Here is a 26,753-nt window from a genome sequence, read left to right on the forward strand (position 1 = left end):
TAATAGAGAATTTTCTAACATAACACTGATGTAATCCTAAATTCTCATTTTGCTGTAGTGGCAAGCTAAACAAGAGGTTGTATCCTGTGGATGCTTGACTTTTGGAACGATGGATAGTTAATTTTGATTTGAATAATAATAAGATTTTTTTAGTTATTTGATAAAATTGAATATGTGATAAACATGTTTAAGTTCAATATGCGGTAATTCTATGAGATTAGTTGAGATTTGTAAAGAAGTAAATAATTAATCAAGTATTCTATTTTTGTTTGTAAGAATTTGGGATTTATAATAAAAATGTATTAGGTTTAAATGGCAGGAAACATTATTTTTGGTCTTAAACAGTTTACCTTCATTTAATGTAGCTAATCTTAGATTTTCTAAAGGCTTCATTTTATTAATTAAATTAAATTTTATAAAAATCATATTTAAATAACACTTTTTTGCTCTTTTATTGTAAAATATACACATCCTTTTCTTAAATATCACTATATATATATATAGAAACATGATTTTCTTACACTTGTATAAGTCTAAAAACTCTTACACACAGTTTAAGTATTTCATTTAACTTAAATTTAACGAATTATAATTTATTACTTTACTGGCCGTTAAATTTAAGTTAAATAAAAGACTTAAAACTATGTGTAAGAATTTTTAGACTTACACTGGTGTAAGAAGATCCTTCCTTTTATATATATATAAATATTTTTTATAGCGATTATTAACATAATTAATAGCTAATTTTGTATATTTAATATTAATTTTGATTTTAATAGGCGAAAAATCATTGGAAGGCAGTTTTTTAATTATTCATAATGCTTAAGTAAAAATCATTTTTAATCCATGACATTGACAATAAATTTGTAGAATCATAATACAAAGTGACGAATATTAGTTGGTCTTTCTAATTAAAAATAACAGTTAAAATTTAACAACTAAGCAAGCATGTATTTTCACTAAAAATAGTAAAAAATGACAAATTTCAATTTCTGAGGTTCAAAATTTACATGAAAAAGGAAATACGATAATTTAAATCCCCCTTTTGAACACCTAAAGAATACCTTTGGTATGTGAAAAAATACTTACAAGCAAACTTCGTGTTATGTGACTGGTGTACCACTAGAATATATGGTTCTTCAAGTTTGCCTAGCCAAAAAATTTGCGACTCTATTTATCATACAATTGAACCTACATTCACCTAAGATATAACAATTAACAAGAGAAACTTACCATAATAACAAGCATTATATTCATTTTCCATTTGCCACTAAGGGACCTTTTTCTTTTAGCTAAAACCAAACAGAACCCTGAAGATAAAGAAAAAGACTAGTTACATAGTAAAAGAATATAAACTATATCTTTCAGATTCAGGCAGAAGAAAATACTTCAGCTTTTTCTTTAATGTTAATCACAAAGAACGTAGAACTCTTATGGCATGGCCATATCTGGTTTAGACTGACCCCAGTGTAGTGTCTATTTGGTAAATCACTATTCAATCCATCTCATATTATCTAGCAATCTAAGTAATATACTCTTAAAAAAAAATATTGATAAGTATCTTTTTACAAAATTATCCTTAATAAAAAATTTAATATGATTTCATTTAAATATTTAAGTAACATCTGAATAAATAATTATATTATTAAAGAGGAATAATTAATATTTTTAAAATTTTTAAAATCAACAAATTAGAATAAAAGTCAGAGATAGTAAAATTAACTCATTTCATTGTGAAACGATTTCAATATAAAATTTGGAAAATCAATTTAATTAGACACATATACTAGCCACATTCATAGATTCAAAATTAATTCAATGAAAACCAAGTGTATTAAAAAGGGACACATGATTACAGAATGTGCTTCATGCCAGCTGGTTCAGAAAAGAGGATCAGTTGCAATGGTAAGTGTGGGATCTCCTCCAAAGCCTGAAGGAACATCAAATCCTGACATGAAGTTATCACCAAACATTACAGCACCAGCTGCCAATGCTCCAGCACCTGCACCAATTGCAAATCCTGAGGGTCCCCTCTGTCTAGGGGCTGCCCCGGATGATGATGATGATGGCATATTAAAATAACTAGGTACAGAACCATTACTACTTGGGTCATAAGTGGGAACATAACCAATATTTGAGTGTGGGGGTGGTGGAGGAGGACTTCTTCTGGGTGGTTGATAACTTGGTCCCCCCACATATGGATTAGCATAGTCAGCAGGAAATGGCACTGGATGTGAGTAAGGGACATTATTTTGTGCTTGTTTTTGTGGCCCATGGAATGAACCTTGACCCATTTGATTTGAATAGCCTTGCCCAAATCCACCCCCTGTAGTCAAGTGAGTACTATTGCCCCGATCTAAAAGCACTATTCCTCCACCATCCCCTGCATACCAAACATAGAACCTCAAAATAACTTAGTCAAAGTTGCCAACTTTTCCACTCAAATATTAAACCCATTTTGAACACACTGAATTAAATGTTCCCTAACACGAGAGAAACAAAGACCAGCCTTTTATTTATGTTGAGGTTGTAAAATAAAAGACTAACACACCAAACTAGGATCTCTTAATTTAGCTCTTAATATTAAAAAATATCATTCTAGTCCTTCAAATACATAAATGTAAGTCATTTTAATTTTTATTATTATAATTTTAAATAAAAAAATGCATGTCATTCATTACATGGAATAATAATTTTAGAGACAAAAACGACATTGTTTTGTAATTTTAACCACTAAATTAACTAGTATAATGTAATTTTCTGAAATAAAACAACCACATACATATATATACCTTCTGGGTGGGAATTAGGCTCTTCTTTGTCCTCAGAAACACGAATGGAAACATCAATGAAGCCTCTTGGTTTGTTGGATTTCTTCCTTCGTAATTGGTAGCTCCCAACTTCCTCAAGCCCTGGCTTTGAAGTCTGAGAGTTGTGAACATGCTTAGCTAGATACTCTTTGAGAACAACGGTTGCTGAGCCATGAAGCTTCTCTGTGAGGAACACAGGGTCTCTACTGTAAACTTCGACATTAAGTGCAAGATCTTGGAAGTTTGTTTCTGAGTTATCAACTTGGATAGCAAACTTGGTTCTCCAAACAGGATTTGCATTCCCAGAAGCATCAACTTTGGTGCAATATTTGGCCTTAGGATCAACCCACCCAACAGCATACCATTGACGCTTCCAAAGTGAGGGTGAAGCCCTCACTCCACGAGCAGATATCAAGCATATCTCAATCCAGATTTTCCCCATAGACAACAAGGGTTGTGGGTTGTCACTGTGTGTTGGAAAAGTGATTATGTGAACGGGTTTTGTTGCATTATTTCAAAGGCTACTTTACTTGATTGGTTTGATAGTGAGAAAATTCCTATGCCTATAAGCGTCATTAAGGGGTACCCTTATGCCATTTTTTTTCTTCTTGTTATGTTGAGTGCATCCCAGCTTGGCAGAATCTGATGTTAACATTTTTCAACATATACACATTGGGATAAACGAAAGTTTGTATGCCAAGGTAAAATTGGGTATATTATATGTATGCAAGAATTTATAAATAATTTATAGCTTTTATATGTTGTGTTTAATTTATACCAAAAAGTTTCATAATTAATTTTATAGCATAAATTATTATTTAAAAAAAAACTTATGAAAAAATACTGAAGCAAGCTCTTATTCAAACACGCCTTATAATATATGAATTGAAAGTAATTTTTGAAGGATTAAATGAAGTTAAAAATTATAAATTTCTAGAGAATTAAAATTTTATTTAATTTTAAAAGAAAACAAAATTCTTAATTGAGTTCATCCTAACAAAATAAGGCTCAACACACATTAAAAACTTCCCTGAAAAATTCATTTCACAGTTTTTCAACCATTTAATTCAGTTTAAATCTAAATAAATAATTATTTACTTTTTGAAAACCTATTAAAGAATAATATAAATAAATAAATATTTTTTAAAAAGTAAATTGAATGAAACAGGTAAACATGCACTTCATTATTCTGTTAGTTGCCACTCTACGCTGTTGCTAGTTTGCTCGTGGATCTTTACTCATTATCTTTACTTATTGTTGCAACCTCTTAGGTATAAGTATACTACATTGAGATTTAAGAGATCTACTGTGCAAATTGTCGTTGGCATTTCCTCGTTAGGCCATCGAGATTTAAGATATATCCGTTGCAGGGAAATTTACAGAAATAAAACATTTTAAATATAAAATTATATATATGTCTAAAAAATTTTTTTTTTAGATAAATGTCCTGATTTGAATTGCATAGAAATTAATTAAAATTAATTTCATATACGAATGCAGAAGTCGATTATAATTATTTTTTACAATGCAATGGGAAAGTCAATTATAATTGACTTAATTGAGAGTCGATTATAATCGACTTCGATTTTAAAAGAGAGTCAATTATAATTGACTTCTGTAATACATTTTTCACGTGTTACTTATATCCCGTCCATATAATTTATTTAGATTTCTTACCCAAATTAAGGAAAAATAATATTTTAATTAAATTTGTTAATATTTTTTTATAATAATTTTATAAATTATTAAATAATATCAATGTAAAAATAATATTTTAGAGGACATATAATTTAAATTTTAAAGTAGAGAAAATTAAATTCCAAAGTACATAGTCCATAAAATATGTAGATTACCATGCAACATATGGGACTATGGGCCACGCCTGTTGTGTCTAGGCCCAGCTCAAAATGATATTACACGACATATATCTTTGAATCCACCTTTCATGTTAGATGCTGAGATTATGAGTTCGCTTAATTCGACCGGTACAAGAAAATCTGTGCCACCACCAAATAATATATATCAATCATCACCAACACATATTCGAACTCCCCCCTTTTAATGGTTCACCGGAGGAGGAGGGACATCACACACCTGTCCAACAACAGGAAGCGGATGATCAGTACATGCATGACCAAAGTCAGCAGGAGGAGGAACATGCACACCACACACCTTGTTGAACCCAGACGCAACAGGCGTGGCTCATAGTCACATATGCATGATGATCTACATATTTTATGGACTATGTACTTTGAAATTTAATTTTCTCTACTTCAGAATTTTAATTTTCTGTACTTTAAAATTTTAATTTCATGTACTTTAGAATTTTAATTTTATGTAGTTTAGAATTTAAATTATATGTTCTCTAAAATATTATTTTTACATTGATATTATTTAATAATTTATAAAATTATTATATGAAAATATTAACAAATTTAATTAAAATTATTATTTTCTTTAATTTGGGTAAGAAATCTAAATAAATTATATGGGCAGGATATGTATAACATGTAAAAAATGCATTATAAAAGTTTATTATAATCGACTCTCTTTTAACATAGAAGTCAATTATAATTGACTTTTCCATTGCATTACAAACAACGATTATAATCGACTTCTGTATTTGTGTGTAAAATTAATTTTAACCAACTTCTATGCAATTCAAATCAAGACATTTATGTAAAAAATACATATATTTTTGAGACATATACCTAATTTTATATTTAAAATGTTTTATTTTTGTAAATATCCCGTTGCATAGTGAGCCTAATAATAATCATATTTGTTTGTTTTTTTCAAAGTAATTTCTAATGATACTTTTTGTGTCAGTTTATGAGAGAGAGAAAAAGTCCCAATAATGTATTGTGGTCAAGTTAACTAAACTCACCAAGAGCACTTAAGTTTCCATCTTCTTACTTGTGTAAACTTAATATTTAAGTGTATGATATTGCTTTTAAAAATTTATTATGACAAATATTTTGACATATTTATTGAAGAATATATTCAATTGATTTTGTTTATTTCATTTTTGATTGAAAATTCTTTTAATCTACAATATATATAAAAATCTATTCAATAGTAAAATTATTTATTTTTTTCTCTATGTTTCACGTTCTTATTTACTTGACATCGCTATAAGTAAATGAACATGACATATTTATAACAAGAGAGTTTACCTTTGCCACATATTTAATCTAAGAAACCTGTAGAAATAGCTTCTTAAATTCCTCTCGATGACTATTATGCATTTGACCAAATAAAAGCTATATTTTAACAATTCTTCACTTTAGCTTGTATTTGATTCTTTGATGTAAGTCTTCAACTACTGCAAATATTGACTAAGTCCAAACAGTATACGAACTTATTAATCAACAACTATTTTATCATCATCTTAGCTGGATTTTCAACTGTAGCTATCTTTTTTTATTACAACCAAGTTATTACCCACACTTTCTTTAATAAAGTGAAGTCTAACATCAATATGTTTCATCTTTTCATGATACATTGAATTTTCTAACCAAGTGAACAACGCTTTAACTATCACAATGTATGATAAGCACTTGTTGACTTAACCCAAAACTATCCAACAGACTATGTACCTATATGCTCTCCTTAACAATTTCAATCAATGTTATATATTCAGTTTTAGTAGTTGATAATGTTACTATCTATTCCAATGTCATCTTTCAACTAATAGTACATCCAAAGACTTTAAAAATATAACTTATCAATGATCTCCTTTTATCATAATAAGCTCTCAAATAACCAAAAATAAATTTAAGGCAATAATAACATAATAAATAATTAGAATAATAATTAAAAAAAAATTATGATCATTATCCATTGACAAAAAATGAAGATCAATTAACTCCTTTTATCGGACTACTCCAGAAGCATGAGAAAAGTGCAAGCCTATAAATTTGAATACCAATAATTTTTAACAAGGATTTAGAATTAATTTCAATGAAAAAATCTTTAGATCTATACTTTATAGCTCTGAAATACACATTTCCTAATAATGAGAACTTTTTAAGACTCAACATTCTTAAGTATTTGAGTTGTGACCGTAACTTAAGAATCTAAATAGAAATTTTTTCTCTAATAGGTAACACTTCTTTCTCCTAAGAACATTATCTCTAACTTAAAAATTCTCCCAAAATTATCTATATGAAAGCGAAAAATGAATAGTTTATAAGGGTTTTTTCAAAATTTCAAAAGAATGAATTAAAGCTAAAGAATGAATATTCACATGGAAAAATGAGAGAACTTGCCAAGAATCAAATTGAGGGTAACAAGAATTGGGGCCATGTAAAATTATGTCATGAAAAGAAAAGTAAGAATCAAAGAGAAGAGCAATGTATGCAGCGTAAAATATACAATAAAAAAAGGAGTAATTACCCTGCTTCTTTTAAATTTGCATAAGTTGTCTTTATATATATATATATATATATATATATATATATATATTGTGGAAATGGTACATTTCATATAAAATATGTAATCTTATAGTTAATATTTTTTTTTATATTTTAAAATTATATTATACATAAAATCATCGAAGTGTTAATTAGTTTTTTATTTATATGATTTTTTTAAAACTTGATTTACTCAATAAAAAATTTCATTTAATGATTAGATTGATAATATTAAATATTTATAGAGTTATTAAGAGAAAAAAAAATTCTCAAAGTAATTCTTTGAATAATTTAATTTTTATCTTTTTAATATTTTAATTAATTTTTTAAAAATGTACAATACACTAAAAAATTATTAGAGTTTTTTTTTTATTTCATCTATTTTCTAAATAGATATTTCATGAATTTGAAAGGGCATAAATACTCCATTTTTTGGACCAATAACAAAGTAATTAACATACATGTATATTAAACTTACATAAGATATTAGTTTGAATTAAATGATGATATGATATATTTTAAGGACCTCAACAAGGGTTCTATATGTCTTCATCTTTTATAGAATTTGAAACATCAAGGAGGAAAAAGGTTACCACGACTAAAGATGAATCTATAATATTTTTGAGAGGTAAAGTAACATGATTAGGAAGGGCATAAAAAATAAAACTGAAAGTCATGTCTCATTCTAAGACTTGTTCAAAAGTTCTATTATTAAATATAATAGGATTTGTTTCGATTTTATTACTCTAATGAATGCACTAACTACTTGATGTTTGCAGCTTATTGGTTATTGGCAAAGAAAAAAACATTTTTACATATGTGAACCCTAGATTTTGGATGTCACCATTTCCATTGTCATTTTCACTTTTGACATCTTAGTATTCTCAACATCATTATCAAACTTCAATGACTAATGGCTTATGATACCAATCCAATCCTGTACCTCTCCATTGGCTTACTTGATTTTAGCCAAGAGTTATGGTTTTATATCACGAATGAATTGCAAGAAATTGTAACAATTCTATATTAAGACAAAAGTAAAGGATAAAAGACAACAACGAAAGAAGAACAAATTGACAATCATGCAACTGTAATATATGACACTCAAAAGAGGAAAGTCTTCCCATTTTAAAATCAAAACTTGTATACCATAACAATGGAGGCAACCAATTTACTTAGAATTGCTCAAATCCAATAGGTTTTACTCTCCTTTAGAGTGATGTCACATTAAGTTAATTGAGTAAACTATCACTTTAGTCCTTAAAATATGCAACATGACTAAAATTTGTCTTTTTAAATTTGAAATTTTAGTTTCTCAAATTAATAATTATCAATCACGTTAGTCTTTATCATTAAGATATATTAAAATTAAGTAACATAGTGATGATTTGTCACATTATGTGACATGTGGTAGTCTATTTTGGATACAAAATGATGTTGATTTAGGATCTTTAAAAAATAATTTATTTTTGTTGTTGACTCTTAATATTTTCAAGTTGTAATATCCCTTCCTCTTCTCTTGATTCATCTTTTTCTATGATATTTACTTACCTTCCTACAACTCAGCCTCACGTTGTGAGTCACTTTATCTTCATCAATGTTTTATCTACTATTTTCTTTGCCTTTAACCATTGTGAACCACCCCTTGATATTGATGTCACTATCATTTAACCAAAATATTGTTAATCTTCTTCCTCCCTCATTCCCAAGCTTCTCACCATGAGTCACTTTGTCATTATTGAGGTTTTCTCTGCCATTTCCTCTATCTCCAACCACCACAAACCAACTCTCATGTCGTTAATGTGCTGTCATTTGGCCAAAACGTTGCTAACCATTTTCCTCCTCCACCCTATTATTTGGTTCAACAAAACTTTTGGGAGGTGAATGATAAGTCCATGTTTTGGAGTGTTGTTATAGCTTATTTTCATATACTTGGCTTGTGTTTGATGATAATTTTATACTAATTTTACTATTATTTATTGCAGTTTAGCATGAGAAGATCACCAGTAAATTAAGAAAGTAATTTAATTACAATTAGAGAAAAATTAATAGAAATTACACATAACAAGAAGAACAACCTTACTTATTAGCTAACCTATGAGTAATTCATGACCATGCATAGTCATGCTTATAAGCATGTACAACTGTGTTTGTTTCTTGGTATAATTTTTTAGGGTTGGAGAATCTTATTTAAGGACAATTTGGGCATGTGACTCGAACACACTTTTTACCTAGCTGACTTTTGGAGTTGTTTGAGAGTGGAGATGATAAATGAAGACATAGGATATTTTTGTAAAGAGTTTGAGCAAGTAATCAATAGCGCTTTTCAAAGACAAGAACTTTTTTCATTTCCTTTCATTTGAGATACTTTTAGTTTGCATTTTCTTTTCGAATGACTATAGGTTTTTTTACAATTAATTTCCCTTCTTATTTCGTTATGAGTGACTAAATCTATAGGTAGGATTATAGTGGACCATTTGCATGCTTTATGTGATCTTTAAGTTTAAAAACAATTGCAAATTTTTTTAGATTGGTTTTGCCCTAATGTGTTTATGTCTATATGTTTGGAACTAATCATTCTTAATATATCATAATTAATTACGTTGTAGGCAATTGTACTACATGTAATTAATGAAACTATAGGATAAAATAGGATAAAGAATTAAATGGACCAAACTTAATTTTTCTTTTTCAATTAATTATTAAATTAACAAAATCATAGGTTCTTTTATGTTTTCCTTCTTTTTTTGCATTGCATGACCATTTGAGTAATAGTTAGCAAAAATAATGTTAACATTGCATAACCATTGAGTGTTATTAGTTTTTAATATGAGTGATTGGTGATTATAGAAAAATTGAGATTGAGGTTAAACTAAAAGTGAACATAAAAAGGTGTAAATATAAAACTAAAAACTCTAAATTCATCTTGGTAATTAGAAACAATCTCTATATAACGATATTCTAAGAATTCAATTTGAGAATATTTTTATTATTTTTTTTATGAGTACACTTGCCCATGAATAGTGAATGTCATTATTGTGGTGGCCGAAGAAGGAGATATCATGGAATAAGATAAAGGCATGAGAAGGGAAGAAAAGAAAAGCATTATTGCTCAAAAATTTCAAATGTCAAGGACAAAAATAAATTATTTTTAAAAGATCTTAAATGATGTCATTTTATGTTTGAAATAGACTTTTATGTGTCAACTTAACTTACAAATTATAATTTTATTACTCAATTTCAATATTTTTTAACAATAAAAATTAAATTAATTGACCATTTTTAATCTTAGAAATAGCATTTAAAATTTTAATTTTAGATAATTACTTTAAATAACAAAACATATTTTAAGGATTAAAATAAAAGTTTACTTGAGATTAATATTTTTTTTTAGTAATTTGCAAACATATCTTCTTAAAGACCTTAAAAATAAATAGCACTAATATTATAATAGATTTAACCACTTATTTGACTTAGATAAATAAACTCCACATGTTATATTTGTATGGTACTACAGTGAAGATTACAACTTTATAAAATTTTGAGATACCAGATGATACACTTTCTAAATAAGAGTACCATGTTTATATTAATAAAATAAAATAAAATAAAATTAATTAGTTGCTATTGTTTGAAATATTTAAATTAGAAACAAATAAAATAATTTTATTTTATTGTACCATTTTTTATTTTATTCTCTTAAACTTTAAGAGAGAAAAATAAATTATATTTTAATTGATAAGAACTTACTAAATAAAGTGAAATAAATGAATATTAATTATTATTAATTTTATTTGCTTAATTTAGAAATATTCTTTTTTTGTTAAAATCAAATATTTCAACTCAAAACTACACATTAAAATGAAATAATACCTGCTAATTGTTCACGTACCTGATAGTAGAATAAAACTAATTTATTATTTAATAATATATTATTATTCTATCCATTTTTGAAATAATAAGATTGCTTGTATGACATACTTCTGCATTTATTTAGTTGAAATATTTGTAACAATAAAAATATCACTTGAGTTTTACTTTTTTTTCCTTGTACTTTTTATTTGTAATTATAAAAATTAGAATAAAATATAATAGGTCTTAGCTCGAATATATTTATATCATTAATAATAATATATAATTTTTTTTTTTGCTAAAACTGTATAAACAAAAAAATAAATAAAAAGTTAACCTGGCAATAAGTTGGGTAAGTTGGGCTTTGAAAGGAAGGACGAGAAACGTGATGGGCCCAGGCCTAGGAAATAGTTGAGGCCTAACTCAGCAATCAGCATCGTTAACAGGTTGGCAACAAAACAGTGTCCCCTGGAACAAGTCCTTCCCCACACACACTGCTTCCTTGTTTTTTCTCTTATTTTTTTTTTATCCTTTTTTGCCTTTTCTTCGCTTGGCTTCAAAATTTGAAAACGAGATCCAAATTGGAACCGGAACAGTGAAACTAGAACAAGTAGAATCCTAAATCTTCTCTCTCAATTCCCAACCTACCTTCTCGTTTAGGATTTAGGGTTTTTCCTCTTCGGTGACCTCCTTCGCTCGCTGTCATGGAGGGCGGTGGAAGGAGGATCACGGTGAGTCCGAGACCCTGCTGTGGTCGGCGAGTGGTGGCGAAGAAGAGGCCACGTCCTGTTGATGGCTTTGTCAACAGCGTCAAGAAACTTCAGAGGCGCGAAATCAGCTCCAACCGTGACCGTGCCTTTTCCATGACTGATGCTCAGGAAAGGTTTCGCAACATCCGCTTGCAGGTTCGTGAAGTTTCTCTTTTGATAGTGATAAGATTGTGTTAAAAAATTGATGAAAGTTATGACAGCTGTATAAATTTAGTCTAATTAGTTGTTAGTTAGTGAATGCGTGATGAATATGTTTAAGATTCAATAAATGTATGGATATGTGATTGTTTTGTGAAATTGGTATGCTTGGACAGATGTTGAAGTGAAAATTGATAATTGGATGAAGGTATCAGTGAATAATTAAGTCATTTATGGGAAATTTTACTGAAAATTCATTTTTTTGGTTCAGTAATAAAATTATTTAGACCTAGGATAATCCGAGTGAACATGACACCTGTCTGATGTGTGGAGTAATGAAATTATGTAGGCATAACGAATTAAATATGAATCGAAGTGTTCTGTCTTTTTTGTAAATTTTGGATGCATTCGACAATACTAAGACTCCATGCTTTTGATAAAGAATTAGAAACTATGCTCTCGAGTCTCAAGTGCTGCTTAAGTAATGAATTCTCTTATGAAATTTACGTTGTTTAGGTTTTAGTGGTAACACTAGTGTGTATAGTCGGTGCGTGATGGTTTTAAATATCTTAGGGACTAATTTGAACCTGCCACATGCTTGTACTATATGGAGCACAAAACAACAGGTATTCCACATATGAAACACTAGAAATGGAAAATTAGCTTAATGTGGATGTGTGAATGCTTAAGTCAGTGTTAATTTGTTTGGGTTGTCAGTGGTCATTGCTGAGGGAACAAGACAAATTTGTGGTAGGAAAGTTGATTCTTTATGTTGACACAAATGCAGTGCGTGTCATTTTGTTTGTAGAATTCTCCATACATTTGAATACTACAACATTTGAATCACTATTTTAATAATTGGTTGTTGAGAGAACTATGTGCCTCCAGTTTTCACTTGTGAAATGTGTACTTTGCTTATCTATGTAGCTATGTCCATTTCAGCCAGTTCTTGTGATTGTTCTGATGGATCTATTTACAGGAAGAATATGATACACACGATCCAAAAGGCCCTTCGTCTGTTGTATTGCCATTTCTAAGAAAGAGGTCAAAGATTATTGAAATTGTAGCGGCACGAGACATTGTTTTTGCTCTTGCACAATCTGGAGTTTGTGCTGCATTTAGCCGAGGTAGTACTCGTAACTGGTTACTGGTATTTATATAATTTATAATCTTTATCTGGATATGCTGTTAAATTTTATTTGTAACATAGAAGTAGATGCATGATATATGTTACATGTTTCCATTGTTTTCTGCAGAGACCAATGAAAGGATATGCTTCTTGAATGTCAGTCCTGATGAAGTCATAAGGAGTTTGTTTTATAATAAAAATAATGACTCGCTTATCACAGTTTCTGTCTATGCATCAGACAGTTATAGTTCTTTGAAATGCAGAAGCACAAGGATTGAGTGAGTGTAGCTCTCTATTGCAATGTAACTCCTATCCTTACTTTCCATGCTCAAGAAAATAAAGCCTTAGGAAAATAAAATTGGTCTGGGGGGAGAGTAAAAGAAATGCAGTAGATAGCAACAGTTGCCTTGCCTGACCAATTTTGTGCTGTTGTGTTCCATGCTAATATATTGATATTTTCCAGATATATAAGGAGGGTTAAACCAGATGCTGGCTTTGCTCTTTTTGAATCTGAGTCATTGAAGTGGCCAGGTTTTGTAGAGTTTGATGATGTAAATGGGAAGGTGCTCACATACTCTGCACAGGATAGGTAAATATTTATCTGGAACTTGTGTATGAAGATATAATTATATCTTTTTTCAAAGCTTCTTGATTATACTTATATTTTTATTTTTCTATTCTTTTTCTCTACAGCATATACAAGGTGTTTGACCTGAAAAACTATACAATGTTATACTCCATTTCTGATAAAAATGTACAAGAGATTAAGATCAGGTAAATTTTCTTGTGAATTGTCCTTCCACATATACATTAAACTACCATGGTTATATGATCTATGGTAATTCACAATTTTTTAAAATTATATTGGTTCATCTTTTAGTTCTTGATAGCATTGGATTTTCTTCTTTTTTACTCTACTTCTGTGGCCTTCCATTATTTACACTACTTTGCTTGTTGTTTCATGATTTTTTATCAGTCCGGGGATCATGTTGTTGATTTTTGCTAAATCAAGTAGCCATGTCCCACTTAAAATCCTCTCAATAGAAGATGGTACTGTTTTGAAATCATTTAACCATCTCCTTCATCGGAATAAGAAGGTGGATTTCATTGAACAATTCAATGAAAAGCTTCTTGTGAAGCAAGAAAATGAGAACCTTCAAATTCTTGATGTAAGTAATTTCCTGTGAGTGGTTTACATTGTTGGTCGTTCTACATTCAGATATCTGACTTTTAATTAACTTTAGGTACGGACTTTTGAGCTAACAGAAGTTAGCAGAAGTGAATTTATGACACCATCTGCATTTATATTTCTGTATGAGAACCAATTATTCCTGACATTTCGAAACCGAACTGTGGCTGTGTGGAACTTCCGGGGAGAACTTGTAACTTCTTTTGAGGATCACCTCTTGTGGCATCCTGACTGCAATACGAACAACATATACATAACCAGTGACCAGGATCTCATCATATCATACTGCAAGGCAGATTCTGATGATTCTTTGTCTGAAGGAAATGGTACTTTCTCTTGATCTATGCCCAGCTAGCCCCAATTTTTATTTCATTTTTTGTTTCTGGTTCTCTGTTCCTTTTTAATGCACTTTGTGCAATTGGCCGTACCGTGGGAACAATATTTGGAAAGGTGTGCTTTACTGTTTAGTCATTGAACTGAAAGCTGATTTAGTGTTTTTCGCATGTTGAGTGGAGTAGCTAAAACGTAAATCTGGATGGCAAATCATATAAATTTTGGATGTGTTAGTGATCAATTTGTATTTGTAAGGCAGCGCCACCTTGGAAGCACATCTCTAACGAATTCTGCTTCTGCTTCTTTAAATGCAGCTGGATCCATAAACGTTAGCAACATTTTAACTGGCAAGTGTCTTGCGAAGATAAGAGCGAGAAATAGCTTTCCCATGGTGAAGAATTGCAGTTGCAATGATGACAATTGTTCAAGTAGTGGTTGTAATTCAGGGAAACGAAAGCATGGCTCCACAATTAGGAGCACAGTTGCAGAAGCCTTGGAAGACATTACTGCTCTCTTCTATGATGAAGAGCGCAATGAGATCTATACTGGTAATAGGCACGGTCTTGTGCATGTATGGTCTAACTGATGTACTGTTGAATTCATTGTTGCCTTGTGTTTCTTCCTTGGATTTATCCATGGTTGTGTTGATAACCTCGCCTGCTATATAAACTTTTGGGAGAGATGTAGCCATTAAGTCGTCATGTATCATTAATTTTTTTTTTTTTTTAATTTGTCATTACATCATAGGTAAATTTAATCTGTAGGTGGAACAACTCTGTATCAAGTGGTACTGTATGCTTGTAGCTCACATCATGTTGTTTAAGCTGTAATTTATATTACATTTATGGAGTCACCTCTATGAAGTAAAATATGTGAATAATGTTAACAATATTTTCTACTCTTTGACACTTTTGCCTTGTGGTGGCCTACAATGGTGTGATCTGCTTGCTCTCTCACATGGATTGCTAGGGACGCTATGTCAAATGTGTGGGGTAAAGGAAAAAGCAATCAGTAATGAGAAGTGTTGTAGCTTTTTACTCACTGGTTTCTGTTGGTACTTAAATCAATTCACTTTTTGCTTTCTCACTTAGCCTAACTCGTTTCTATTGTTTGTATCCCATTGTCAGATGCCAAACTAATGCTTTGTTTGGAAGGAAGCCAAAAGAATGGAAAGGAAAGAAAACATGAATAATGATGTATCTGTTTTTTGTTTGATTGAAAGGAAAGAAAAAAACAAAATTGACTTTTAGAAACAAAAATATAAACTTTTTCTTCCTTCTGTTTTTTCTTCAATTTAAATTTATTTATTTTTCCCTTTTACTTCCATTCTACCAAAAGTGTAAGACAGAAGGACGTTCTTCTAAAATGAAATTTGCCTTTAGTAATTGTGCAATCATATTTTGTTGAAGAGCATTATTTTTTTAACTAGTTTAGTAGAGCAAAATTTTATACTTTTGTAAATTATTATATATAATAAATTATTCTTAATAAATTTTTTAAAAATTATTTTGATTAAATTCTATAACTATGAATAGTATGTATTAAAATGATAAAAATTTAATAATTTTGAAAAATAATTTATTTAAAAATAGTATTTTTATTTTATAGTGTAAAAAAATTGAATTAAATGTCAATAATTAACTATAGGTTTAAGAAATAAGGTTCTTTAAAATAAACTTTAAATTTGAAAAATTGAAAAAAATTAATATAATTTTTATAAATGTAAAAATAGGTATTCAGCTTGTAAGACATGATTTTATGGAGATTAGAGTATGATCTTAATTAGATATTACCCTTTATTTAAATTTTGTTTTTGTATTTAATAATTTTATTTTAATTTATGGTAATTAGTTAGTTGGTGTTATCGTTTTTATTTGATTTTAGATTATATTAAGGGTTTTCCTGTATCTCTTAGATTTATTTTGTATTTTTTTTTTTAAATTGTTAATCTATATATATAGACTCTGTAAGTTATACGGAATTTTGGCATGGGGATTTCTTTTGGGTGTCATGTTGAAAGTATGTCATATGTTCGAATATTTTATTTTTATGTTTGGACGCGTGAGTAGAAGCTATCTGTCAACTGGCTTTTATACCAAATGAAAACCTTGTTTGTTAGAATAAGATAGGAAATGGGAGTTTATGTCTTTGTAGTCAAGTATGTTGTAAAATTTCCGGAACTTAATTAAAAATAGTATAGACAACTTTGTTTTATCAAATGAAATAAAATAAAATAAAAACACAAGTAATTAAAAAAGGAAAATTGTTGATATTGTTAATATATACAGTATTGATAGATCCTGCCTCAAGACTTAAGTAATACGAAAATGAAGAGAAAGATTGTGTATAAGGAAAATGAGGTGATAGAAAAATAGTCCATTCTCAGGTATTTTGTTACGTGGGAGGAAGGAATACTTTGCTGTGATATGTAGATATTGATTTTCTTGTTTAGAGTGATGTGATTTTGCATTTAGTTTGAGTAGGTTATTTCTAATTTTTTTTAATTCTTGTCTAAAATAAGTCATTAAGATTTTAATTATAAAAAATATATCAACTTTTACATATAATTTATGAGAATTAATTCTTGAAGCAACGCATTTCTATTAGTATTTTTCAACGATAATGTTTTTAAAAATATTCTTAAATGGAACATTTTTAACAATTAATTTTTAAACTTTGCTACGAGCTACAAATCTTTTGCATAAATAGTAACAGAAAAATTTATAACTAATGGCCTTGATTGATTGAGTTTAACATAGTCAGGTAATATTTTATTAGTGAGCGTAATTCGTTCTTAAAAAATCTTCAGTTTTTTCTTTTCACCAATCACCATGGCGATTGCTAATTTTTTATATTATATATTTATTTTTTAATTTAATATTAATTTATATTTTTAATTTCTCATAATTTATTTAATATAATAGATATTTATTACTAATATTTATTATACTTACTTCTTTTTGAACTTAAAAATTTTATTAAATTTTACAATAGTCATATAATATATTTTTAATTATTTATTTTAAAAACTTAATTTAATTTAATGATACCCGTTCAGTGTATGGAAACAATATTAGTTTTATTAATGGTTACTTTATATTTTTTTAACAAATAATTTAATTTATTGAAAACTCTAACAGTATTTACATAAAAATCAAAATTTGAAACAAAATAATTATTTAAAATATATTAAATTTAATAAATATTTAAATAATTGATCAGTTTTTGTTTATTAAAATCATTCGTAACTAAAAAAATCTAATAATGTATTTATATAAAAAATTGTCAATTTAAATGAGTGATAAAAACATTAGAGAGGGGACTATCGCAACCAAATTCCCTCTCTACGCATCACAATTTTTTTGGGGACAAATTTAGCGACAAAATTTATTTGAGATGAATAATTTCCTCTCATAATTTGTATTCTTTTAGCAACATAATATTACCTATCAAAATTACTCTTTAATATTATCTTTAAATTTTGTGAAGAAATTAGTAACGGACCGATTTTGAGAGGGGAGTATTTGTGTTTCAAATTCTGTTTTTAAAAATTGACTTGCATATTTAGAGAGGGACTTTGAGAACATTTTGAGAGGAAAAATTCTTTCTCTAAAGTTGTCATAAAAAATAAAAATAAAATTATTAGAAATGGATTGCATTTCCTCTATAAAATCCATCTCTAAAACTAATTTTTGAGTAGTGATATTAGTTTTAGCACTAGTTACAGGATTAATAGTTGCAAATGAGAAACATGTAAATAGGTTTCAAAAGGACGGATACTTGCCTTTGATTATATTTTAAAAGTAAAGATATAATATATATTTTTTCTAATTTCACATGTTTTTTCTCCTATCTTACTAAATTTAAGTCATTTTTTCTACTTAAATATTGCAAAATTGTTATCATGCATGGAATACTTGTTAATTCTAATATTAAATTTTAATTTATTTATTATTAATTTTATCATTAAATCACGTTAACCATTTTTCTTTTGCAAAAAAGAAAAGGAAAATTGCACTTATTTTTGGATAAAATTATAGGAAAAACCATGAAACCGTCATTTAATGAATATCTCAGTTCGCTTAGTTCAGATAAAAAAAATTGAAATGTTCTGTTAAGTATTAAAGTATATAGAAATGTCTAGGAGCTTGTTTTTAAACAAGTACAATAGATGTTGGCTAGAATGGAAAGTTCGGTAGCGTAGTCTGTTAATTAGTAAACCCATTAACTATAGGAACTCTTTCTTTTAATAAACCTCCAGATTAGTCTTAGAATACAAATTCATTTCCTTTTCTATATTATTTTTCATTTTTCAATGATAATCAAGATTAAAGTGACCTTGAGGGACTAAATATGAATTTAAAAATGCCTGGACTAAAAAGCGAAAGATTACAATTTTTGGTACTAATTTGAGAATTTACCCTTTTATGTCAAATCTTTGGCATTCTATCTTGATACTTAACAAAAGCAGCATGACAAATCAATCAACCTCTTAAATACTAGTGTTTAAGAATGAGTGTCTCTACTTACGTTAACAATTTTCATTTTATCTTTTTCAGTGAGATGTTATGTATCACACCTTTCAGTATATCTATGTCCTAGATCTTGTCACATTTATATGTCATTGGTTAAATAGCACAGCAAAATTGTTCACCAGTTACAACTTGTAACAAAATGGAATACAAAGATTTTATTGAACTATCTTTTCCTGATCCCATTTTGTGTAACGCGAATCCAAGAATTCCTAGGGAAAGAAAACAAAACATAAAATGAAAAAGGTTGCTTGAACTTTCATGTCTTGGCACAACTATATTTATTCTAACTAGGTTCCTCTAAGGACTAGATCTGCATAAGAAAAAACTCTTAACTCCAAAAGTTCCTAGATATCCATGCTGATTCCATACTTGCGTAAAATCCTACCCGTACTACTTTAGTAAGACATCCATGCTCTTGCGTCTGATATGGGCATGGTAATAGTTAAACCTGACTCTGAGTGGTTGAGTTTCTCTAGGAGATCCTTGATTAGGTTGCCTCCTATGTAAGAGACTCCTGAGGCTGCAAGTGCCAATGTAACAAAGTATGATACAGTTTTGATATAGGATTTAGGTGGTCTTGTGGTGTAAACTTTGCCAATAGCAAGTAGAATGATGCATACAACCGAAGTGGCTGCTACCACTGCAAGCTTAACTTCAGCATAGTAATTCTTGTTAATCAGGAGGCCGTAGATAACAAGGGGCACAGAACCAAATATTAGGAATGACAAGACAGCTACAACGGCATGAAGCAAGAAGTTTGCTCTTCGTCCTAGTAATTCTTGATACCGATTTTGCACAATCATTTGCATTTGATCCCCTTCAGAGTGATCATTTTTCAAGTCAATGAGCTGCAAAGAAAAAGAGAAAAAGAAGGCTTGATTAAGGTTTTGTTTGTTCAAGGGATTAGTTCAAGAAAAAAGGCATGACTGAAATGGATCCAGAGTGCATTTCAGGACACACTCATTCCATGTCTCAGTTCCACCAACTGAATTGTGTCTTGAGGGAACACACTTGACCAAGTTTTAAACAGAGAAATATAATTGGGAATGGAATTCCATAGCATCAGGGACGCTCCATGTTTGAAATAGCATAGACTAATCAGGGTTAGTAGAGAGATTACAGGGCCCTACTTTGTTGCTAATAAACATTATAATTATACATTCATGCCCTATGTTCTAAACAACACTACATGTCATCTAGGGTGATGGTGTAGAACCCATTAGAACATAAAAAATAAGTAATTCTTACCAACAACTATTCCTAGCATGAAATCATATTATTATAATAAGAGAGAGACAATCATACACCAAGATGTCTGGAGACACAGGTTATTAAGAGCAATTACAATTTAATTTCAACCTACCATGTCATATTAGTCATTCGTACTTCCATTCTCAATAAGACTATCTCAAAGTGAGATTATATTTTGTTCATGCAAGAAAAGAGAATGCTGCGGAGACATGATGATACAATTTATCAGAGATTGAGCAGTAAATGGAAGCCCACTCACATTATGACCAAGGATGAAAAGTCCACCAATTATATTTGCAAATCCCAATGCTATAATATTCACTGCAATAAACACAAGATCAGAAAATTAACTAGTCTGAACTGAACCAAAATTTCACCTTTTAAGATGTGAAACAAAAACTGCAAATTTAACTAAGCCTAAAAATTATAGATATTAATCTCAGCAATTCAGCAAACCTTCTCATAAAACCAGGAGACAGACAATTCTAAATTAAAGTAGAACTACTTAAAGAACCAAGAAAGCATAAGGCAGAAAGATTTGATTAATAAGCATATCTGATTCAGTACAAAATCAGAAATTTTGGAGTCCAACACATACACTTGGTATCTTTTTTTTTGACTATTTAACAAAGGGTATGTTTCAGGGAAGATCTGATCATCAATGTGGTGACTTCATGCATGGAATTTTTTACCAGCCTGCTGCAACTTTGTTTGTTGTTCATTAATTTTCAAAATGGTCTAATTTGATGGTTTCACCCATTGCCCTTTTAAATTCACATAATTAGGTCCTAAGTTTAGGAAATAGGTCAAGCTTGTTTTAGGGTAAAGAATAGCTCCTAATATGTATTATCCAATTAACTGATCCTCACTCTTGAAAAGGCCTCACTGAACCTTCCCCCCCCCAAAAAAAAAAAAAAAGGGAAAGCACACTTACATGGGGTAGCACCAGAACTAATTGCAGATGACACAATTCCTAGGCTTGTGATCGACTCAGTTAAACCACCATATACAATACTTTTAAGTACTTCCCACCCTTGGGGTTCACCAGCTTCATCTCTAGGTTCTTCAACAATTTGTGCTTGAGTATGTGATTCTGTCACACCTTCAACTGGAATATTATCTGCTGTCTGAGATGTGGATTCAAATGGTTCTTTCTCCACATCAACTATCACATCACCACCTGCACCATTATAATAACTCCAATTATTACACAAAAGCAAACATGCAAGATTTATTTTGGAACAAACTCTGCAAGTGATACAGGTGAGCAAGAATTGCTGTATATTGATGATTAACTGATGACATTTATTTCATGCACATACCTTCATTTTCTTTTCTGGTAGAAGGATTTATTTCCTTGTCACTATCCTTTTGCAGTTTTTCAATTACTTTAAAATCTAGTTTTGATGGCAAGATAGCATCCATTCCAGCATTTTGTTTAATAGTAGCTACATCACTTGCTATTATTGCACTGCCAAATGATTGAATTGTTGATTGTGCTCCTTGTCCCAAAGAGGAATAAGTATTCTTAACAGCTTCTGGTATCTTGCCTACAGCTGTAGAACCAAGTAATTCAGGTCCCCCAGCATTAGGATTCAGAATGGCATCTTTAGCAATTTCTCCAAAACTAACAAGTGTTTCAGTTGTAGCAGCAGCTGCTATTTGAACAATCTCATGCTTGGATACCTTCTCATCAGAAAAGCTCACTGAGGACATAACATCAATATCTGCTTCATGTGATTTAATGAAGTGAGCACCGCCACAATCAACAAGAAATGAATCAATGGAATAAATAACTTAGGAAAGTATGAAAAAGTACATTATGCATAATTAATAGGCACGTTGGGAAAAGTCCTTTTGTACAAGGTTAAAGGTAGACATGCATAGTTCAATAAGAAAATGAAAGAAAATGAAGTAGGCTTGGGAGTTCTATAATATTTATTTTGCTAAAGTAAAATGGAAAATATTTAGAGTATAACCATAAGACTTAAAAAATTTTTTTGGTAATCATGGTTTATTTGAAAGTAACTACCCCTCATATAATTGAGCCTGTGATGGTGTACTATCTTACTAATAGGGAACGACACTTCTAGACAGATAGCGTATTTCTATTGCCCAAATTCATAATGCACAATTGAGCTAGTATATGATTTATCTAGATTCTGTTTTGAAAAAACTGATATTGAAACAAAAACTCAAGGAATTATATCTTTAAATCTCAAACATACTTGTCTTTATTATATCTACTGAAGCTCTCTTTTCCTCTCCCTCATTGGTCATCAGGTTTCCAGCCAGTAATTGTTCCTTTGCTTTATCTGTGAAATCCTGCCCAATTATTGGCATTCCATTCATTGCATCACCAGCACTTTTTGTATAAGATTGTATAGTAGATAAACCATTCTGAAACAAGAAGTCAAGACATTTTTGGTCAGCCAACGTTTCATTTCTTGAAGGCATGAAGCCTTATGGGCTTTGATGTCATTTTCTATAAATGGTTCATTCTTTAGACTTACTGTTGATGAAATCAGAGAATTCATCTCTCCATGTCCATTATTAATATCTGGCGTTGGTTTTACATTTTTAATTATAGATGTATTGGTAAGAAGACCTTCTGGATGACCAATTTCAGAGGAGGTTGGCACATTTGAACTAATTGATGTTGAGGGATGCTGCTCAGCAGGATCAGTTCTAGAATGTTCAAGGGACGCATCACCTACATAATTATAGCACGAAAATTGGCAAATTGGAGACAGAAAGATTTCACAATAAAAAGCTTCAATCTTGAGTCAAATTCACTGCAAGCTAAATGCACGATTTCCTGTATTTCTCAGTTTGCATTTAATATAGCTCAACTATTCAAGAAAGTGTTGAAAAGGAAAATATGAGAAACTCTATCAATAGGAAATTCAAAAGAGAAGTAAACCACGAGGAGTATAGAGAATTCGAGCAAACTGAAAACTTGTCTCAAAAAGCATTTAAAATTTGTGCCAAAATACTATAATTGCATACGTCAAACAAGAAATGAACTGAAACCCGACAGCCAACCCTTGGCGGGGCCAATCTTCAAATAAGCATCATTGTGAAAGTGACTTCTCTTAGAAGTACCTATATAATAATTATTTAAAAAAAAAACTTGCTTACTAGCTTTTTTCCCCTTAGTCCAAGTAATTAGTTGAGATTTGAGCCAATTTGCATTGGAGCCTGGTAGATTTGAAGGATCTTGCAAATTGCTTGAAGGTATATTTGAAGGATTTTGTGTACCTTCGTTCTTGCTGGCACCACGGAACAGATTGAAACAATTTCCTGTACAAATTACTAAGATTGTTAAGTTTACATAGAAGACAGAACCTGAATCATCACAGACTAATCAAGATACGTCAAAAAAAAAACTTCCTAGTTGCACAAAAGTAATTAATGGACAAATGTACAGATGATGATTTTTTAGATATAGAAACATTTGCAAGCCTTCATCTAACAGCTTAAACTTTAGGTGCTATTGGTCCTTGCCAAACGACCTTCAAGCATATCAGAAAACATGCATGTTTAGTATTCATAATCAGAAAATAAAGCTTCCTTGGATTTGCTGCTTTAAGTCACAAAACCTAAGGAAGTTCAGATTCACTCCTGTTATTCTTGCCTTCCAGTTCCAGCCAATAAAAAAAGAATAAAACTAGACCACACTATGATTTTAACACAAAAAATGTAACCCACTTACCACTAGGTATAAAGAAGCTGAAGCATGATAAACACCTGAATACTTCTGGATCTCTATCAGGATGATAATTATCATCAGCAGGTGGCTCTACAGTAACAATATCAGAGGTTACATCTGTGCGATCACCTTGGCTGGCTTCAGGTTGAGCAGACCCATCAACCAGCTCTGAGCTAACTATAGTCTCCAACTTATCACGCTTGGCTTTGTTGTCTACATTATGAATCCTCCTTTTTCTTTTCTTAAGAATAACCCTTTTAGTAATGCAAGAATTGCAATTAGGACAAAACAAGTCATGAGTCTCTTGTTTTGCCAATACTGCCTCAACATCAAATTCTTGCAGTTGTTGGTCAATCTCTTTTGTCAAGTTGGGACCTTCCTTGGCACAAGTTTCTTCACCAAAATTCATAACTGCTGTAGCTTGTATGCCAGATGCATTATGTAAATGGGATAATTCTGAACTGATCTTGTCATCCATAGTTTTCATACATTCATTGGTGATTTCTCTGCATAGACTATTTTGAATAACTGACTGATGTACTTGTACATCAAACTCTTTCTCCCCCAGATTTGTTGGATAGACATACCCAGATGCATCACCATTTTGAACTCCATTAAGTCCATTAACTTCATCATCTGCAAGCATGACACATATAACCATTTCAATACCAAACAGCAAATGGAAAAGAAAAATTAGGATATAAATGCCAAAAAATGAGTTTCAAAGATATGGCTATTAGCTACCAACCGAAATAATAGTTAAAATAATTAAGAATCAACTTATGTCCGAGCATCTCCACAATAATGTCAAAAGTTGCATATATAGAAACATTGAACAAGAGCGGAGCTTATTTCCATATTGACACTATCCTTTTAAATCCAACAAAGTAAAATTAACTGTTACAACTTCATCCAGCAAATTTACAACAAAAGTTACTTCGAGGCCTCACAAATCAATGTGTAGAATCCATCCCATTGAAAGGCTGTTGAACTATGCTGGTCAGAACTGTTAATGTGTGTTCTAGAATCTTGGCATCTACTGACCTTTAGGTTCACAAACAAAACATGGTCCATGTTGTATCACAGTTTTGACATTCATCAGCAAGTCAGGGTAGCCCTTAAGATTCCAAATGGGCACAGTCCAAGGACTGTCAAATTGCTGGGTCCATGAGCAGTGATGACATTTCCACATTCCTTCAGGCATAAAAAAGTGACGACGTGTTTACTAAACATCAGAATATCTAATTCCCATAAATTTGATAAAAGAAGCTGATTTCAGTTTATTAGAATATCTGTCCTAATTATGGGTTAGTTCCTTTTAACTTATCTATATCATAGATTATCTTTGTTCACACGTTAGTGGTACTCATAAAACAAGCTAAGAAAGACAATCTAAGAAGTCCAGAACACCAATATGGCTTGAGTACTGTCTTCAACTACCCAGAAACAGCCTAATGTTAATCTAAACCGCAGAAAGAGCCAGAACTTCTGAACAAATAAACCTGGACAAATGCACATCACAATTCACACTACACTTGATAACTTAACTTGGAAAAAAAGGCAATGGTAATGAAAGTGATGCAACAACAACCAAACAAATGACAAAACAGTAATTTCCTGAAAAAATTATCAAACACTTAAAGAAGCCAAAAGAGTACAGCATTCTATTAATCCGCAAACTGAAATTTCTCCCAAATACGATGCTACAGTACTAACCACAAAAGTAAATCCCAAGAGAAAGAGAGAGGTAGTGAGGTACCTTGTTGCTTATCAAGGTAAACACTGTTCTTATTATGTGACACAGCAGCACCACTTATGGCATCTCCATTTGTTGCTGCTCCTGCAACTTCAGCCGCTAGGCCAAGGCGAACAGCTTCATTATCTACCATATCATCATTAACATGGTTGTTATTTTCACAAACACGTCCTATGTCTTCAAATACTTCCTCCTGCATAACAGGAGATCCATCTAGGTCTCTGACCGCTGTGCAAACTCCATTACTATGCTCACTGCCATTGCTAGTAAGAGAAGAGGAAGAAGAAGAGGATGCTAATACAACACCATCAGTGAGATTTTCCGTGCCATGTGAAAGAGATTGCCTTGTTTTCAAAGCACCATCTTCCATTTCTTGTTCTTGTCCTTCTACTAGTTCATGATCATTCACTATGCATTGGTGGTGCTCTTGTTCCATTGAAGGTGACTAATCCAGAAAGATAAAAGACAAAGAAACTAAGACAAGATTGGATGTTTTTGGGAGAGGTAGGGTTGGGTGTGGAATTTAATGTGCTTGACTCTTGAGGGTGTATTTGTACACTCTTCTGCATTTATGCGGAGCTCCACTTTCAACCACTTCGCACATGGAAAATGAAGATAATAAAAATTTGAAGAAAATAATATAATAATAGCTGAAGTTAACTCATTTTGTGTTGAGAGAAATTTATAATTACACAGTACGTGGAGTTTCTTTTAACTGAAAAAACTGCTTTTTGTGATTTTATCTGAAAATTAAACAAAACTATTTTTATGCAAATGGGACCGAGTTGGATCATCGTGACCTTCAGCGCAGTAACGTAAGAAGGAAATTATAATTAATTACACTTTGGGTTTTTACAGTGTAA

The 26,753-nt window shown here is 30.6% G+C and overlaps 3 protein-coding genes across 4 annotated transcripts; 1 reads left to right on the plus strand and 2 right to left on the minus strand.

Annotated features, from left to right (window-relative positions):
• Positions 1–1,737: 1,737 nt before the first annotated feature.
• Positions 1,738–3,346, minus strand: LOC113848411. Its single transcript, XM_027477900.1, has 2 exons — positions 2,793–3,346; positions 1,738–2,383 (listed from the first exon to the last, which is right to left on the minus strand). The coding sequence occupies exons 1-2, from the start codon at positions 3,250–3,252 to the stop codon at positions 1,881–1,883; spliced, it is 963 nt and encodes a 320-aa protein (XP_027333701.1). The 5' UTR covers positions 3,253–3,346; the 3' UTR covers positions 1,738–1,880.
• An 8,216-nt stretch (positions 3,347–11,562) lies between these two features.
• Positions 11,563–15,723, plus strand: LOC113846534. 2 transcript variants are annotated; one of them, XM_027474923.1, is made up of 8 exons: positions 11,563–11,982; positions 12,965–13,112; positions 13,242–13,392; positions 13,578–13,703; positions 13,808–13,888; positions 14,091–14,283; positions 14,359–14,629; positions 14,951–15,723. In XM_027474923.1, the coding sequence occupies exons 1-8, from the start codon at positions 11,782–11,784 to the stop codon at positions 15,220–15,222; spliced, it is 1,443 nt and encodes a 480-aa protein (XP_027330724.1). In that variant the 5' UTR covers positions 11,563–11,781; the 3' UTR covers positions 15,223–15,723. The 2 variants fall into 2 exon arrangements, with proteins under 2 accessions (XP_027330724.1, XP_027330725.1); XM_027474924.1 differs by having other exon boundaries at positions 11,623–11,982; positions 14,954–15,444.
• A 3,696-nt stretch (positions 15,724–19,419) lies between these two features.
• Positions 19,420–26,379, minus strand: LOC113847636 (membrane protein of ER body-like protein). Its single transcript, XM_027476861.1, has 9 exons — positions 25,894–26,379; positions 24,138–24,770; positions 23,564–23,725; positions 22,936–23,135; positions 22,651–22,822; positions 21,745–22,149; positions 21,357–21,602; positions 20,682–20,743; positions 19,420–20,019 (listed from the first exon to the last, which is right to left on the minus strand). Exons 1-9 carry the CDS (start codon positions 26,324–26,326, stop codon positions 19,567–19,569), a joined length of 2,766 nt encoding a protein of 921 aa, XP_027332662.1. The 5' UTR covers positions 26,327–26,379; the 3' UTR covers positions 19,420–19,566.
• Between the last annotated feature and the right edge of the window lie 374 nt (positions 26,380–26,753).

This window comes from Abrus precatorius, unplaced genomic scaffold, assembly GCF_003935025.1.
Source record: "Abrus precatorius isolate BTA unplaced genomic scaffold, Abrus_2018 Scaffold8, whole genome shotgun sequence".
In the NCBI taxonomy this organism is placed as follows: Eukaryota; Viridiplantae; Streptophyta; class Magnoliopsida; order Fabales; family Fabaceae; genus Abrus; species Abrus precatorius.